This window comes from Ruditapes philippinarum, unplaced genomic scaffold (assembly GCF_026571515.1).
Source record: "Ruditapes philippinarum isolate M1 unplaced genomic scaffold, ASM2657151v2 ctg1882_1_1_1_1, whole genome shotgun sequence".
In the NCBI taxonomy this organism is placed as follows: domain Eukaryota; kingdom Metazoa; phylum Mollusca; class Bivalvia; order Venerida; family Veneridae; genus Ruditapes; species Ruditapes philippinarum.
The window spans coordinates 265708-283980 of NW_026865725.1; the positions used below are offsets into that span (position 1 = coordinate 265708).

At 33.0% G+C, this 18273-nt stretch overlaps 1 protein-coding gene across 1 annotated transcript; it reads left to right on the top strand.

Annotated features, from left to right (window-relative positions):
* Positions 1–233: 233 nt before the first annotated feature.
* Positions 234–6211, top strand: LOC132730113 (uncharacterized). Its single transcript, XM_060715968.1, has 4 exons — positions 234–724; positions 952–990; positions 1877–1984; positions 2469–6211. The coding sequence occupies exons 1-4, from the start codon at positions 325–327 to the stop codon at positions 2894–2896; spliced, it is 975 nt and encodes a 324-aa protein (XP_060571951.1). The 5' UTR covers positions 234–324; the 3' UTR covers positions 2897–6211.
* The last annotated feature ends 12062 nt before the right edge of the window (positions 6212–18273 follow it).

Consider the following 18273-nt stretch of genomic DNA (forward strand, 5'->3'; position numbering starts at 1 on the left):
TATGTTGGATCGAATTGGTGCTGAGGGCATATGTCCCATTAGAGGACGAACATTAAAAAAAATCAAAATACAAATGTAGTATAAACAAACCATTACGTTTATTGGAAAATGCGAGGGAGTTCTTTTAAACACGTACGTGTTTCTAAAAATAGATACATTATAAATAACTTCCCGTCATAGTTATGGCTTAATTCAGTTTTGCGGTAGAAAACAATTTAGAGAACGATTTTAATAGGGGGAAAAAACATAAAAAACATTGTATGTAGAGTTATTGTAATAGTCACATAAAAGAAGAAAGGGCAGACACATAAAACATACATAATTATGTTACTCCGACCCCTAGCTGAATATTACGGATTTAAAATGAACAGCAGAAGTAATTCTAAACGAAAAGATGCAGACGAAATTATTTACAGACAATGTCACAGATATAAAGGATCTAAATTTGTTGTCGTGATAAGTGTGCTCGTGCCATTGTGTGCAGTTCTCACGTGCCTTGACTTATTTATGGGTCACGTCATATATCAGGATATATGTTACACTCTGCCACTTATATCAAATGCTCACATTAAAGAATTAGAAGTATTTTGCGATGATCTGTCATTAAGTCCAGATGAGGATTTTGAAACATTCGACTCGGGAAGTAAAACTCGACTTAATGTGTCGGTGAATACAGAAGGAAAATATATTTGCAGAAGTAAAAAATTCGGGGATCTTGCTAAAAAGTTAAGTAAATTAAGTAGATTGCATTTTAGAATTAATTTCTTTAAAATACAATGAATATCTTAATCCTATATTACTTATTTATTTATTTATTACAAAATGTGCAATGCGGCATTATACAAAGAAGTGGCAAAAACATGATATTTTATTTTTTGAAATGTGATGTAAGTGAAACATAAGATAACACATTATAAACAAGTTTTAACAGTATCAACTTTCTATTTATACAGGTTATTGAAAGAAATCTAAGACATCATTATGCAAAAGGTAATTATACATTCAGTACACACAATTCACATTTTCCTTTGATTATTATTACCACGAAACTCATCTGTATTATTACACAAATGTTCAAGTGACTTAATTATTTCTTTTCCTATACTTTCATTTTCCCTTCCTACTTTCATTTTCGATGATGAATAATTTATGTTAATGAACCATTCATGCATTGCATATGAAGTAAACTTGTGTATTTTTTTTTTTTTTTTTTTGGTATTTATACAATGTATACTCATATTTATATTTGGATTTTCTAAACTTATGTCATACATTTAAATAAGCTTTAAAGCAGCATGCCTACAGATTCATGCTTATTTTTAAGACAATTTGAAAATGTACTTTGTACATGAACACGTGTAAAATATTGTGAAGTGAACAAGAAAAGGAATTTACCCATTGCAAACAACACTAAAAATGTACGTAAATAACTAAAACGAGTACAAAATAATTATTTAAAAATAGCCCTTAATTACTGCATTTATCTAGTCAAACAATAGAAATATGGTGATGAATTCTGCAAAAATCAGTCATTAATCGCACAACATGTGTAAATTATTACTTGAACGATTTACTTTTCTTAAAATGTAAGTACATTTTTCTTGGTTTGACTTTCTTGAAATTATTTCATATAGGATATTTAATATCCTAGGCATGATTTAGATAATCGTACCAGTCGCGGTATCTTCGGTAATCGTATGTAGTATAATATACGGAATGTGTACCGTGGGTTCAGACGATGCAGTCGCTGTAAATGGCAAGCTACTTTCGTTTTGAAAAGTACATCAATTACATTTTCATAAGCACTTCTATGAACATTATAAACATTTATGACTATATAAGGAATCCTAATTTTCAAATTTTCTCTTAAAAATAGGTAAAGAACAAATACCATACATGTCGTGTGGAAATAGAAGTTTGGCGCCTAAATCCGGTTACAATACAGTGGCTTTAACAACAATATCAAAAACTGAGAAGATAAATGGTAATGTATTTTAGTAAATTATATTACTAAATATTACGCACCAGGCAACTGTGGCCTTGGCTACTATCCCATGTAAAAGCAAGGACCTGTAAATATTCTACACCCCCCTCGGTAAAGTGTATCCCGGCGCCCCAACCCCTGCCCCCCCCCCCCCCAAGAAAAAAAGACCACATTATGGGAAAAAAACACCACAATGCCCCGGGGTTTTAATTGATTTGTGCATAAATTAACATACGTATGTATGTAGTAACTATTCATGGTTATTATTCAAGTATATATCTAGATCTATATAAATATATGCCACATTCAACTCAATTAAAAAAAATAGCATGTTTTTTGATTGCCTGATGTTCCGATTAGATCTAATATTGATTAATGGAATACAAATGTATGTCACATTTATGCAGTTAACACGTTAATTACGCCATAAAACAAATAACGACAACAGAAATGTTCAATTCACATTTTTTTCTCTAAATTACAGATGATGACAATGAAGCGGTTCTTCATTGGGAACACGAAAACAAAACTGGGAATAGTTCTGACGATTTAGTACGGATGTATAATAACGCCGAGATAACGGTGCAAACAGGACAGACGTACGTGATCTATGCGTCAGTAAATATCAATATTAGCCTTCAAAAGGAACACGATCACGTGCAAAAAGACAGAAGACGATTTTTTACACTTAAAGTTTGCAAAAGGACACACGGATACGAACAAATATTATTAGGAGAAACAAAACAGTTTAACAGAGATTGTGAATCCGATATTGTTTCAACTGTAAGGGTAATGGGTCATATACTTTTAAGAAAAAATGAGGTCATTTACACCAAAGTGTCACGTGCTGATGACGTAATGCATATGTCTAGGGGAAATACGTTCGGTATGTTTCCGTTAAGTTCAAGCTAGATCAATGACAACCCTTTAAAGGAAATAACAAACTAACAAAGGTGGCCACATTAATTAGTATACATGTATTGAAATACATGTAGTTTTAATTATTATAATATCTTAGATGAGCTGTCATTTCACATAAACCACAAGTACTTGTATATGCATGAATTAGAATGCACCTTGTGACCTAGAGTAAGTTTAATATGATTAATTTGAAATAAATGAAGGCGAATATAGGCTTTTTTTCTTTTTTTTTCTTTTTTTTTTAAGTTGCGGCTTTATATAAATTATATATTAAACAGAACATAACCGAAACGCAGCTAAATATCGTATGGCGGACCACATTTATATTTAGACATATTTCTAATTTATGCATTTCAATTGGAGAACACGAATGCTTAAACTAAAACATGGGTTGGTTGTCCTCATTCATGTGCTGCCAGGAACCCTAATCCAGTTCTTGTTTTATAAGTGACAAGACAGTGCAATTTATAGTCAGTTACGTTGATTAAAGTACTGTTATATTAATTTTGCTTTGGAAAGATTGTCAAAGGTCCCTCGCGTTCCATAGTGCAATTTGAATTTACAATGAAACACACTTTACAACAATGATTTTTTATTCTCCCCGAAGGGAGGGAGGCAAATAGTCGCGTACGTCCATCTAACCGCATTTTCTTGTCTGTTACATATCTCTGAAACTACAAGAGGTTTCAACAAGGAACTGTGTAGGTAAAACAGATCTCATTTAGTAGAAGTGCAATGAATAAGAACCGTGACTCTGCCTTGCCTTATTTTGGAGTTATTGCTTTTTTTCATTTTTACACTTTGAACTTGGTCGTTTGACGAAAAATATTTTGAAGAATATGACAATTTTAGTCAATGTAGCAAAGTTTCTTTGAATCATTTTAAAATGACTGTTTATTTTGTGGGATTTTTAGTCATGCCGGGCGACACTGTAACGGTCAAATGCCGACTCTCCAGCTTTACTAGTGTCCCTTGGTGCATTATTTATAAGCGCAAGCTGGCGCTTGAGAGCCACCGGCCTTACAGCTTCTTTTCATTAAATAATCTAAAGTCCTTGACGGGATTCGAACCTAAATCGATGAGGGGCAAGAAATTTTATATGTAGCTTTTATAATTTGCACATATATTTGTAAATCTTTACTCATTTTCATATATAAATGTATGTCCACAGACATCCCGGTACAGATTGTTATCTTTCACCTGTTCTGTTTATTTGTATCACAGTCAACGTACACGTGCCGTATATAATATATTCTTGTTTACATGCCTTAGAAACGAAAAAATGTTTACTTATCTAAAAGGGGAAAACATTTTGATACATTAATTTAAAAAAAGGTTTTAAAGCATGTTAGATTATTGTGACCTGAAGAAGGTAGTTGTGAACAAAAGTAGCAATATTCAACAATGCAGTATTTTGAATTCGCTATAATTGTATACTAATTGCCGAAAAGCAACAGAACAAAAAATGGTTCAGATTATTGGCCAATGAGTTTCTTTTTGGAAAATATTTAAGTAAACAGAAAAAAGAAAGGTTCGATAAAAACATTTCAAAAGCACTTTGGGCCTTTCAGATGACATATTAGTACTGTTGCCTAGGCTATGTGAAGTATGTACTCAACGGCATAAGAAACACTATATATATGTTTAGTTTTTGATATCTTATTGATATTTTAAGCAATACATTGTATTATGAAATAGATATTTTATTTATTCACACGGTATTGAGTAAAATGCCTTATATTTTACTAAATAATTTACGAATTATCTTAACTGTGACACTGGACTAGAGCACTCTTAGCCGTTTTTTGCACGAAATTCAGGTGCTTTAATAATAATGAAGTTGAATAAATTTTACATACTATGCAAAAATAGAAAATATCACAAATAAAGTTAAAAAAATAGAACTAACTGATTAGACTTAAAAACATACTTAATACTTACAATATGTCAAATTGTATATATTGTATTTTGTTTTAAGTGCATTTTTTTATCAATTTTGATATTTTAATTATCTCTATTATGTTTTAAATGATTTTATTCATATAAATTTTTTTGGGGGAATTAAAGAGAGGTCTGGGGTTGGGGTTTCTGACCTGGCTACTGGCCGTACACCTGTCAATCGTACTAACAAATTTTGCCACTATTTATGAATTGGTAATTTTATTTTATACAACATTCAATATGTACATCCTATCTGTCAAAAATGAGCAAAAGATCTAAAAAATTTACTGTCCGGACCTCCATCAAATATTCATCCATTAAAAGAACACCAAAAAAAACAACAACAACAAACAGTCCTTCACGTCCAGGAATCTTGTAGGAGTCGCTTTAAAAATAACGGAAAATAATAAATACAATGTAATACCGTGTACGCTGAAAATAGCAATTTTCGGTTTCGTTAAACACATCACTGATAAGACACGTCACTGATAAGACATTGCAGACATGTGGTTGTTAAAACAATGAATAATTTATACTATTTTTAGAAGTTATGTCCATGACGTGTGGAATGTTGCAGAGTTTCTAAAAGTATTTTGATGTGTATGGCGTGCGGAATTTTGAATATTTTGATGTGTATGGCGTGCGGAATTTTGAATATTTTGATGTGTATGGCGTGCGGAATTTTGAATATTTTGATGTGTATGGCGTGCGGAACGTTGCAAAATTTCGAAAAAAAATTTTTTTATATAATATATAAATATTATATTTATATTCTAAGTGCTTATCATATAAATATTAATGTTTTACAACATAAATATTTTACCATATAAATATTTATGTTGTAAAACATTAATATTTATGCCGTAAAATTAAGCATGTATATTATATAAAATCATTTTTTGTTCTATATTTTATTTACATTTGAAACGCATAAATTTTTATGATAAAAAATTATGTGGTATAAAACGCAAAGTGAAAAAAATATGTTCAATAATGACATTGTAACATTTGCTTTGTGTTCTGCGAAATTTTTATACATATATTGTACGCATATTAGATATTTATTGCGAATAATTATTGTTTTCTCTAGGTTATCTAAAATAACAAGAAATATTACTTTTGTCCGCACTATATTTGATGGCCCCTCGTATTAACACAAAATTTGCTTATTATTCAAGTGTAAGCTTTTTTCTTTGACATTCTTGGACAAATATCTTATATTTCAGGATATTTTGAACATATTTTGTAAATGCATTTTAGACTGTGTATTAATATCAGCTATATTATAAACAAATACATATTGCGCATGCTCATTAACACGTGTTTATCCAGTATTTTTAGGTGAATAAATTTACATCTTGAGTATACACAGGTTTGTGTTATAACACTTTTTTGTGAAGTCTACTTTATTATTGGAACTCCCAACAACATAATCGTCTGTAATAAGGTCTCAACTGAGGCTTTTTGCCTCGAAGGACTTGAAATATTTGTTCGAGACATTTGGTGTACATCTGTTCACAACTTGAGTGCAAAATATCAGATCATCCGCTCAGAATATTTCCAGAATAATCATTTTAAACTGACCAAAAAAAAAAATGTTTAGACGTTTTAACTCAAATTATGATAGTCATTTGTCAAACATAAATTTTCTATTTAATTCTAAGTATATTTATTATTACCTTTTTGCATGTTTCCGTTTTATATGCACCTATTGAGCTATGTAAGATGTTTTATGTGGCCTGTGTGGAGCCCCTTCTAAAAAAGTAAAGAAAAGAATGAAACTCATCTTCTATAGTTTTACATACACAACATTGTCTTCATTTCTCAGTACATGTTTTTTTTGCCATATAGACCTGTTTCTATTTTTAGTCTATATGCTGACAGTCGCAATCTTGCTTATGCAATGCTAAATTACACAACATGAATCATCAAAAAGTATTCTAAAAGAAATTTATAAATTTTAACTATTCAAAACCTATACTCTGCATGAACCAAGCACAGTAAAATGTTAATATGGAACCGTAATGACAGCAAATAAGTTACTGTAGAACCATATTTAAGTTGCGCTGTCGAAACCTTGCTGTTCGAAAATTAGACTTAAAGGGACTTCACTGATGTTTTTTTTTACATGATGGGACTGAAAATTATTTTTTCCAGATAAATAAACCATTTGATGGAGGTTTAGACCACCAATCTTTGTGCAGAATTTCAGATCATTCGCGTACTTCGTTTTTCCAGAATAATTATTCAAGTTATATAACATGACCCAAAATGAACAGCGTTTAAACGCTTTTCACTCGAATTGGGCTAAGAAAGGCATTCAAGTACGACTTCCAATTTATTTCAAAGAATATGTCTTAAATATCTTTGCATATATATTATTTTTAAAGTGCCTCAGCTCATTTATGTAGTAAGAAATTCAAATATTACAATTTTAGGCTTTTAAACCTCAGTGGAGTCCCTTTAAGCGCGAATAAAACTAGTTCTACAGTATCCTAACTAAGAATCCCAGTATCTTTACTATTCATGAATAAGAAAGCTGTTTTGTTTCCTTGCGAACAACAACGAACGTTTTATCAATGTGCATGTTAATTATTCTTCTCCAACATTAAAGGTCTGACAGGTCGTTGAAGGAGATCTCGTCGCAAAATAAAATAATAATAATAATAATAATAATAATAATGATAATAATAATAATAAGATAAAATGAAAAATAATAATAAAATGCCTTTAACTTTCATGGATTTGATTCAAAAAGAAAATTGACAAATGAATAATAATAATAATAATAAGATAAAATGAAAAATAATAATAAAATGCCTTTAACTTTCATGGATTTGATTCAAAAAGAAAATTGACAAATGAATTGTTGCCAAGTCGTACAAACTCTACTTTAACGGCTCAAAATATCGTTTTCCGTGCCTTACCCGTGCCTTAAATAAAGTATGATGACAACGCTTACCAGTTTATATTTAGTTGATAAGTCGCCATCTTGCAATAGGAGTGGCGATACGACAACATTGATATGTGAACTAGGACTTTTTGAACGCAAATATTCTTTATTGAGGGAACATGATACATGTAAATGTTTATTCCATTACAAGTAACTTATTTCTGAATTTTAATACCCTTATAGCCATACTTTGAAATTGCTTTGTAAATAAATAATTAATAACGTAAAGAAAGTATCACTTTCACCGTAGACAAAGAGACGTATTGTCGTTTGCAAGAAAGTTTCCCAGCAAACTGATTGTTGGTATAACTTTAATTTATGATTCAAATTTTCGCTTAAAAGTTTAAGTTTTCGTTTTAAAAAAGGTTAACATTTGTGAGATATAAAAATGCCACGTGTGAAAGTAAACGTGTCTGGAGTGAAATATGAATTTGATCGTGAAATTTTGAATTCGTGGAAATATCACACACTGACAAAAATGTGTTACGATACAGGCGGGAATAAAAATCCTATCGAGCTGGTTGTTGACCGTCCGTCGGACTGTTTTGCCGCCATTTTGAACTATTATCAGACGAACGAGTTACATATGCCACCGAACGTGTGCCCCAGTGCGTTCAGGACAGAGCTGAAGTTTTGGAGCGTGGCACCAACGGATCTTGAACCGTGTTGCTTATACAGGTACGTTAAAATACACCAAATAATAAATAAACAATCACAGGCGGCCATATATCCTGAAAGAAATTTTTATATAACAAATTCATTGTGTTGAAGGATTCCTTTGTCGAAGAACGTAACGTAAGAACGGTAACGAGGTTTTGCCGAGTTTCCGCTTTACAGTAGAACACGAGTGCTAGATACTGTCGTCTGTGACTGCATTTAAAGTTTGATTCTTTTTCTTGCATATCATATTGTAGAGCCGTTATATGTCGCGCTTGGCGATAAATGTCGCACTTTCCGCTAAATGTCGCGCTATTGCCGCTTGATGTCGCAACCGCCGCTAAATGAACATATTTTGACGTTAACTGTCGCAATGATGACGTTTTAATGTCGCACCATTTTTCCTTACCTTTTACGTTTATTGTGTGTCATGAAAAAAAGTGTTTCTTCGATGTACATATCGCATTGATATCTATCTTGAGAAAATATATAGCAAATGAAAGTTTAAAGTCATATGATACAGTCATAAAGACGTGGACTGTGTATTAGAATTTGTTAAAACTCCTAAGCCACGCTGCGCATCCGTGCAGACTGAATCGGCTCTGTACTTATGGCTGACTAAGAAATTTTACCTTGATATTCCCTGATTGATAGAAAGTTCTAAACAATGGAAGCTTGAAAAGTGCATTTTACAAATTCAGCAGGTTAAGATTAGGCTTGCAAATATGTGCAGTCCCATCAGTGTTAGAATTGTCGGCTGCTCAAGTTTAAACTATTTTTTTCTTGCCAGTCCACCACATTACATTTTCTAATACAAGCTTGATAAGACGAATATTGAAACTAAATGCGTACTTTGGCAAAAATGCCCCCGGGTTAATATTTGCAAACAAAGTGTGAAATATATCTCGCATATTTAATGCATATGAAACGTTTTTAAAACGTTTGTGTTTTGCAAAAGTAAGGTTTTTCTTTAATATACATAAACTGAAGGGCAGAAAAAACGTTAAACTCAAAATTTTCCAAGAAATTAAATATGATCTTTTCAAAATTTCTCAGCGAACTTATAAGGACGAAAACTGAAACCCCGCTTGGTTTGCATTACTTTTGTTGTATATTAACTAATTCAAGACATACCTTCGCAAATTAGCCACCTTATCAATAACAATAAGGAAATGGCATATTTTTATATTCTACCCTTTGAATAATGGGTGGAAAGATATTTGTCCCTTTCTCGTAGGAGAAGGGGAATCTTGTGATGCGTGTATGTGGTCGCACGGTCACTTTCCTTACAACATGTCCTCGATGCATGTATGTGGTCGCATGGTCGAAAACTTCTACGTTTCCATTTTTGTTTAGTACCGATCCGTCGTGTGTAACATCTAACTGTCTTTATAACACTTTCAACTCCTAATAATGAGTTTTTAAAAGCCTAACTTGGACATTTTTTAGTTCTGTTTAGGAGTTTTAAAAGTTTATAATGATTTTTTCACTTTTAATTAGTAGGTATAAAAGCCTTTCACACTCAAAATAGGAGAAATAAAAAGAAAGAAACCTTGTAAGAACTTTCTTACTCACAGTTACAACTTATTAGGAATTTTTACTCATAATTAGGAGAATTAAAATATTATAATGAGTTAAGAAAAAAGCCTTAATTAGCTTCAAAAGCCTAAATATATATTAAAGACCTAATTTGAACTTTGTAACTTTCAATTAGAACAAATAAGAATTATTTTTCTCCTAATAAGAATTTAAAACTCTTAGTTAGGACATGCAAACATCACACCAACACTGTATGGTATGGTGGCTGAATCAGTACACTTTGCGCGTTGCGTTGTCGATAGCGACAACATATTGTGGCTGATTTGGTACGCTTTTAAGCGTCGCGTTGGCGCAAGCGACCCGTTGTCGTCCTATCATATATATGAGAGCAGTGTAGGAGCACATTTGTCTCGGAGCACATTTGTCTTACGTAAGACCGATGCGGTCGCATTTGTCCCACATGAGACAAATGGGACCTCAAATGTCTACCCCAAAAAAACTAATTTGTGTGACGAATGTGCTCCGATCAAGTTTTTTAAGGGACACGCAAGCACATTTGTCTTATGTGTTTTTAAGGGACAAGAAAGCACATTTGTCTTATGTGTTTTTAAGGGACAAGAAAGCACATTTGTATCATGTCATCATTATGAATTATTTGTCACATAATTATTTCCCTGCGGAAGAAATTCTTTTTTTAGAATCGAAGTTCGCCGTTTTACCTCATGTCAAGTGTAATCATGAATAGGATAACTTATGCTTTCTTTATGAAAACCTAAAGTGAACTATTAATTATAATATCTCTAATTTAAGAAATTGATTGGCTTAACCTGAAGGCGTACACCGAAACATACTAAATCCCGTTCACGATGGTTCAATGGTGACAGCGCGATGGCATGATGGTACGTTTTTGATGATAACGCGATGCTGAAAAGACAATGGTACGAATGTGAAACAACGATTGTACGATGGTAAACAGCGAAGGTTCGATCATGAAAACGTGATGGTAGTATGGTGAAAGACGATGTTACGATAGAAAAATACGATGGTACGATATGATAAAACTGCGATGGCATGATGATGAAAACGCGATATTATTTTCCCTATCGTGTCATCGCATCATCGTGATTTCACCATCGTGCCATCGTGTTTTAATCATCGTACTATCGTACAATCTCAATTTCACCTTTGTACCATTGTGCATAGCTGTTCAGGGATACAAAAATGTTTCTTATGTCCAAACGGAACACCGTAATAGGTTGATATTTAATGATACAATATCTGGCGTTTCGCATCTCGCCGAAATCTCGCGTCTCGCTTCGCATCTCGTTCGTCGACGCCAGGCAAGAAATTGATTCCAGGTCATATACCGCTAAGAAGAATTCCTATTATAGTCTACCTAAAAATCACTCAAAGGCCAACTATGCCTTAGAAATGCTTTTATTTGCATTCATCAAAAGCTTTTTATTTTTGGTATAATTGTATAGCTCCAAAACGTTACTCATTGGCACCTGAAGCATTTTTTCATCTGCTGTTTTTTTTGCATCTGTACAGATGAAGTGATTTAGAATTTTGTATTGAAGGCAAAGTACTACTTTGTTTACATTTTGCTACTTTTATGACGCATTATTTCACATTTATCGCTAATTTCTTTGGGTTAAAAGCAACTAACTTCATCAGAAATCATTATTTGAATATTGATAAATTCATACTTGCCCTATCTAAAGAAGTAAAAAATTATTCATTTCTGAAATCTCGTGGTACGGGATACTTCGAGATCTCGTGTTACAATACCGTGCCTCGCTTCGTGTCTCAGCGAAATGTCGCGTCTCGCCCGATTCTGAGTGGCCCGATATTCCATAATTATGGCATTACCCGGATTTTTTTAGGAACTCATGCACGTTTAAGTGCTTTTTCAATGGCGGATCTGAAAGCCGCAATTCTTGGAAAATGACGATTTTTTTAGGATTTAACTCAATACAGGATTGGATCAGTACCTCTAGAAGCTTGCAGAAATCATAATCACAAAATAGACAAATATCGTTTTTTTTCGCCGATTTTTACATTGTTCATTCATTATCATACATAACTCGGTGTGAAAAGATGAATTAGACCTATTTAAGTTCATTCCGTTGGGTAAAAAGGCATTTTATGATTCAAGCGCCTTGTCCGGTATATACCGGAATACGGTATTTAGTGTGGTGCCCAAGTCCTTTTTTTAGTCTCACTCATTTTTTTGTACATATATTTCTGATGATAACAAAATACGTATGTAATTGTCTTCTTATTTCTTTCATAGATCATTTAAGGGCCTCCGTGGCCGAGTGATTAAAAAAAACCACTAGCCCCTAACCGCTGTAGGTTCGACACATACACAGGGCGTCGAACTATTCATGCGAGGATCCCGGTCAGAGTCCAAATGCGGAATGCATATCCGCGAGCGCACGTAATAGCTATCGCGTGAGCACGTAATAGTATCGCGTGGCCACGTTAAAGCTATCGTGCGTGCACGAAATAAATTAGAAAATTATATGTCCCCTTTATGCCACCGTAGATACTACCTTGTTTTTGCTAAGAATATTTCTAGTGCCATAAATCATTTATAAAACTTTGAAAAAAGCATTGAAAATAAAAATATCACAATTATTAACGGTAAGAATATACTTGCTGCATAAGTGTTTAGGTTCTGGATGCGGCTTGTGAATTTTCCATGTGATTGCAGAACGGAATATTCTTAATTCAATATTGACTCGATGCAGATCAGGACGTTTTTTTTATGACTAAACGGTTTATAAATGACAGAACACACAGACAGATGGCTGGTAAAAGGTATGCAGAATGGGCTATTATTACCTTATTAAATTTATGGAATATGAGAGGCAATGTGCTTTTGGTGCTTTCTTTGTGTGTTCGACAATCTGTCTCATTCGTTTGTCGCATTAATGTTTACGACACTGTGTCACTTCGTGAGGAATATGTTGTCCGAGGACAATGTGTGCTCCTACTAGAGGCAGGAGTAAAGGAGCGATATGATTATTGTCTATAAGCTTTAACCAGATGGCTTTGGTGTTACGAGTGAGGATGTTGTCTGTTGTTTGAATGTTGTTGGTTCAATTCAAAATAGCAATTAACACCACTTTAACGAAAAAAGAAGAACTCAAAGAAATGTTGATGCTTATTTTATTCAAAGTTTTACAGGATACAGTCTTCTTGTAAAATGTTCACGCTATTCTTTATTAACTAATTAATTTATTCCCAAGAAACAGTATAGTTTTGCAGTAACTTGTGTATCCGACAAGACTCTTACTGCCATCTTAAGCTTTTAAATAGATAAAGAAAGATATACTGTACCTGTATCGCTGCTTTAATCTGGCCGAAGTCCAATGGTTGTCTTCTTTTCAAACCTAATCTCTTTAAGTGTCCTTTCAGTTGACGAAAACTGAAACAAAATGTCGCAATATCTGTACTGAAAATACATTTTATTTTTATATCACGAATTTTTTTTTTAATTTGCCACAAGACATGATCGTTGAATATGTACGCAGAAGACAAACAAGGGCCTATGTGGGTCTCGGATGAAGCCGGATAAATGTAACGTGACGTTGACTTTAAACTTTGTTATCATTAATTGAATATAAGTATTGAAAATGTATGGTTTATACATTTTGATCAATGTATCACGAAAATCATGAATATCTTCAGGCGGTAGCTGTTTGTTTGTTTTTTTCATTTCTCATGATAATTATTTATTTTCCTCTTACAAATACCTTAAAAATAATATCATGTCATGTGTTAAAATTAACAAATATTCACCACTGTTATGTATACTCATGTGTTATATTTATATGTAACTTGAGTTAATGTTCTGTACTTTTCTGATAATGTACTACATTTATGTACAAATCAAAGTAACATAACGTTTTTCTTCTGTTCTGTTATGTTATTTAATTGATTACAGAGGCAAATCTGAGAATTCAATCATAATCTATAACAATAAAATCTGAAAGTAATTGTAATTAAGTAAATTACTGATCAATCCCCAGGTCTGGCACTGGAACCTATGCTCGGATTATAGCGCCGAATTTACAATTTTTGCAGTAATAATTAATCTTCCATAGTAAAATAATATTCTTTGGCTTTAAATTCCCAATCGGACCAGGTCAAGGCAAACATTTCTCACTTTAAGGCATACACATTCTAATAGTCTCGGAAATAGAATTATCTTATCTATATGTATGAGCTCTTGATGCATCATTTTCTGGCTCAGTATTTTCTTTAATTTTCCTTTTATTTTCATTTTGTTTTATAATTTACTTTCTAATACCTGAACGTATTGTGATTTTTTCATTCTTCCATATCCAAGCAAGAATAATTGAAAAAAAAAAAAAAACACATGACAGCTACACCAAAAGACAATTTTGTACCGTTCTAAAGATTTGTATGTTGTAATTGAGGTTGTACACCGTGGTGGTTGTGGTGATAGTTTTCACTTCCGATCATGACAGTAAGCCACATTGAATTCACAAGAGCACAGTTCAACCACCGCATTTTCCTGGGCAGGCTGTCAAGCAGTTTACCAGTACTAGTTGCCTTCACTTTTCGCAAGGAACTGAAACTTCTGCAGAGCAGAGACCAGTGTCAATGACCGTAGAAAGGATTTTCATGATCAATCACAACGAAAGTGACCTGCACCCGTCGGGGGAATCCAACCCGATCGCCCGATTCACAATCCAACGCTGTACCTGTTTTGAGCTAACACCACACTTCAGTGAAATTATATATATTTATATAATAATGCTTTAATATAAAACAAGTTTCAAACATCGAGAATATGTAAAATATGTACTGCAAATATTTTATATATTATATGTAATCATTAAATATATGCATTCATTTCTTATTGAAAATTTGACTTAGACTTTACAGAAAATAAATTTTTTATTACCTCCCTTTATTTACATGAAATGTTAAATTCGGTAACATCTTTACAAATAATGCTTTTTGGAACTTACAATATTCATTTGAGCATCATATTTATGATATAAAACCTTAAAAAATTTGTGTTATAGATATCTAGACAAGATGAATTAAGCACAGTGCATAAAGGTTTTATAATGATTGAATCTTAATACACAACACTTATTAAATAGTCTGTGCTGAGATCAAATCCCGTTTTAAGCCTCGCTATATTTAAAATGTCTCGATACGTATAGCCTCTCACATAATATTCATCCATTGTTGATAAAGATGTACAATGCGCATGTCCACCGGAAGGCGATGGCACGATGGTGAAAACGCGATGGTACGATGGTGAAAACGCGATGGTACGATGGTGAAATCACGATGGTGAAATCGCGATGGTACGATGGTGAAAGCGCGATGGCACGATGGTGAAAACACGATAGCGCGATGGTGCGATGGTACGATGGTGAAAACGCGATGGTACGATGGTGAAATCACGATGGTACGATGGTGAAAACGCGATGTAACATCGCGTTTTCACCATCGTACTATCGCGCCATCGCGATTTCACCATCGTACCATCGTGATTTCACCATCGTACCATCGTGTTTTCACCATCGTACCATCGTGCCATCGCGTTTTCACCATCGTACCATCGTGCATCGCGGGTACAGAATAAATAAAATGTCACGATTGTCCAAACGTGTTAAAACGGAACACCGTAGTTTGGCGCTAACGACAAGACGAAAGTCCGACAACGCGCCGTTTGGCGCTTTGTCGTGTTGTCGCTAGCGCCAAATCAGCCACCATAACAACACAACCTATATCGTTTTGTCGTCTTAGCGAAACACGCCAAGCGGCGTCTTGTTTCAGCGAAGCACGCCAAACGGCGCGTTGTTGTACTGCGCGATGTCGCCCTGTCGCTTGGTTTATAAGCCAATCCTTCGACTTGAGCCGAGCGACAATGCAATGTGACGTCGCGACAACCGCTGCAGACACGTGGTTTAGCATGCACGTTGCGACCCAAGACGAGCCATTCCGATTGGGCTGTATCGATTGCGTTGAACTTCACATCAACCCGCTTAGGGTTCCTTCAATAAACTTTGCGCTTTAACAGACTTGGTGTTTCTCTTGCCAAATGGGAATTGGCAACGATGACGTTCGTCGCCAGTGGTTTTATAGTTCTTCCAAGAAGTCCTAGTCAACGGGATTCGACCAAGTGTGAGGCAGTAGCATGCACTAGCCATGTTATAAATTGCAAATTCTATAAAGGATGGTGAGTTCATGTTGACTAAATTTGTGACTTACTTAAATCAATGCGTTTTTTACAATTTTGTATTGCCAAAAAAACTAAATTAGAAAAATTTGGTTTTCTTACCAAATTATGAATATCAAACCTATTTTATGGTATCATATATTATTAGTATTTTTTATCATATAAAGAGGATTTGAGAATCATAAGCACATTTGTTTTTTTCCCTAAGATTTTGCAAATTTTGACCAAAAAATGGCTTTAACTAGTTCATACATTTAAAATAGTGTAAAAGTGTATTTTTTAAAAAAAGAAAAAGAAATGAATTTACTATAGATTACACATTTTTTTTAAAATGGTCTGATATTGCGCACCTTAAAATAAATTGACATTAAGCACAATTAACACGTTAAAATAGTATAATTAATATTGCATTTTTAAATGGCATATTTTATAATTTACACATTTATTTTTGCATGCAGCATGTTTTCAATAAGATGACATTTTTATAATTCACACATTTTGGAAAGGACATTTATTTAGTTATTGTACATTTCAAAATAAATAACATTTACACATTTTTTTTTCGGATTATTCTCATTTTAAAATAAGATGGCATTTTACACATACAAAAATGTTGTTGTTTTTTTTCGGATACAAATCATTTCTAAATAAAATGAAATTTATACATTTTACAAGAGCTACAAGGATTTGACAAATCTTTTAAAAAATTGTTATTCTTTTTAAAAAATTGTTATTCTTTTTAAAAAATTTTAATAGGTAGGTCTAGTCACACGTGTTGTTTTGTCCAAGTATGAATCATTTCTATAATGTTCGATGTTTAATTTTATATCAGAAACTGTGCACATGGTCCAAATTTCAAAGCTGTATATCAAAGAACAAGGAAGTATGTCATTTCGTCAAAATCTAGGCCAGCTGATATCAAAGTTCCATTTCACATATAAATCTGTGTACATGGTCCAAATTTCATAGATGTATACTTAAAAGGACAAGAAAGTAGGACACTTCGTTAAATTATCTAAGTCAGCTGATATCAAGTTCAAAAAAAGAGGTCATTTTATCAAAATCTAGGTCCGATGATATCGAAATTCAATTTTTCATCTAAAACTGTATATGGTCCAAATTTCAAGCTTGTATTAAAAGGCAGAGTAGTCAGTTAAATTACCTAAGTCAGTCTATCAAGTTCAAGTAGGTTTTGAATCAGTTTAGGGTAGCTTGCTATCAAAGTTCAATTTCATCTAAAACTGTGCATTGGGTTCACTTCATTTTTGGGTATAATAGATTTCATTAATCTTTAATTTTGCATTCACTTATTTTTTGATATGAAACTGTCTGTGTCCATGTTCACACTTTGTAATAAGAAGGTGTATGTTATCAGCTAGTGTTTAGCAGAATTCATGCGTTTGTTTTATCATTAGCAAATGGCTGTGCACGTTATTGACAAAAAAGAAATGATAAGAAAGAATAAAAATAAAGTTTTTGACCGGCTCCCCTTGATATAACTCAATATAACAATCGAAGTTATCAGACAATCTTCCATTTGCTCTTAAATATGACATTACAAAGGTATACAAAGTTACAACTACGTCTTTGAAATATCCATTTCAATCGATACTCCTAAAAAAGTTTACAAACTTTTTTCATTTGAAGACAATCGATCCATTATTCCTAATTTCTACAAAAAAGTGAAAAACGTGCCTTTTAGCTTTTACGTAGATTCATATAGTCTATGAATGAATCCATAACATATTTTTTCTTTGTTATTTTTCTTAATGTGTTTATTATCCTTCTCTAATAAATTATTTTAACTCATGTACAATGTTTCAGTAAGTAATTGGGGTAATTCTTCTCAAACCGAAATGAAAATCGATTAACACGTGCTTTACCTTTTTAGCCTAATTTACGGGTATGAAGTATTTGTTGTTTATTATTTGTGTGTTGTGGAAACTGGTCGTTTTACAGTGGAGATACTCCTGCGATGGTGGAGTGTTGATATGTTTATTAGTTACATAATGAGCTGTGTCCGACAAACACTTTAGTGGATGT

Coding starts and splice junctions, on each gene's coding strand:
- LOC132730113 (XM_060715968.1), top strand. CDS start 325: ATGTTACTCCGACCCCTAGCTGAATATTACGGATTTAAAATGAACAGC. Junction 725..951: donor ATTCGGGGATCTTGCTAAAA/AGTTAAGTAAAT, acceptor TTCTATTTATAC/AGGTTATTGAAAGAAATCTA. Junction 991..1,876: donor AAGACATCATTATGCAAAAG/GTAATTATACAT, acceptor TCTTAAAAATAG/GTAAAGAACAAATACCATAC.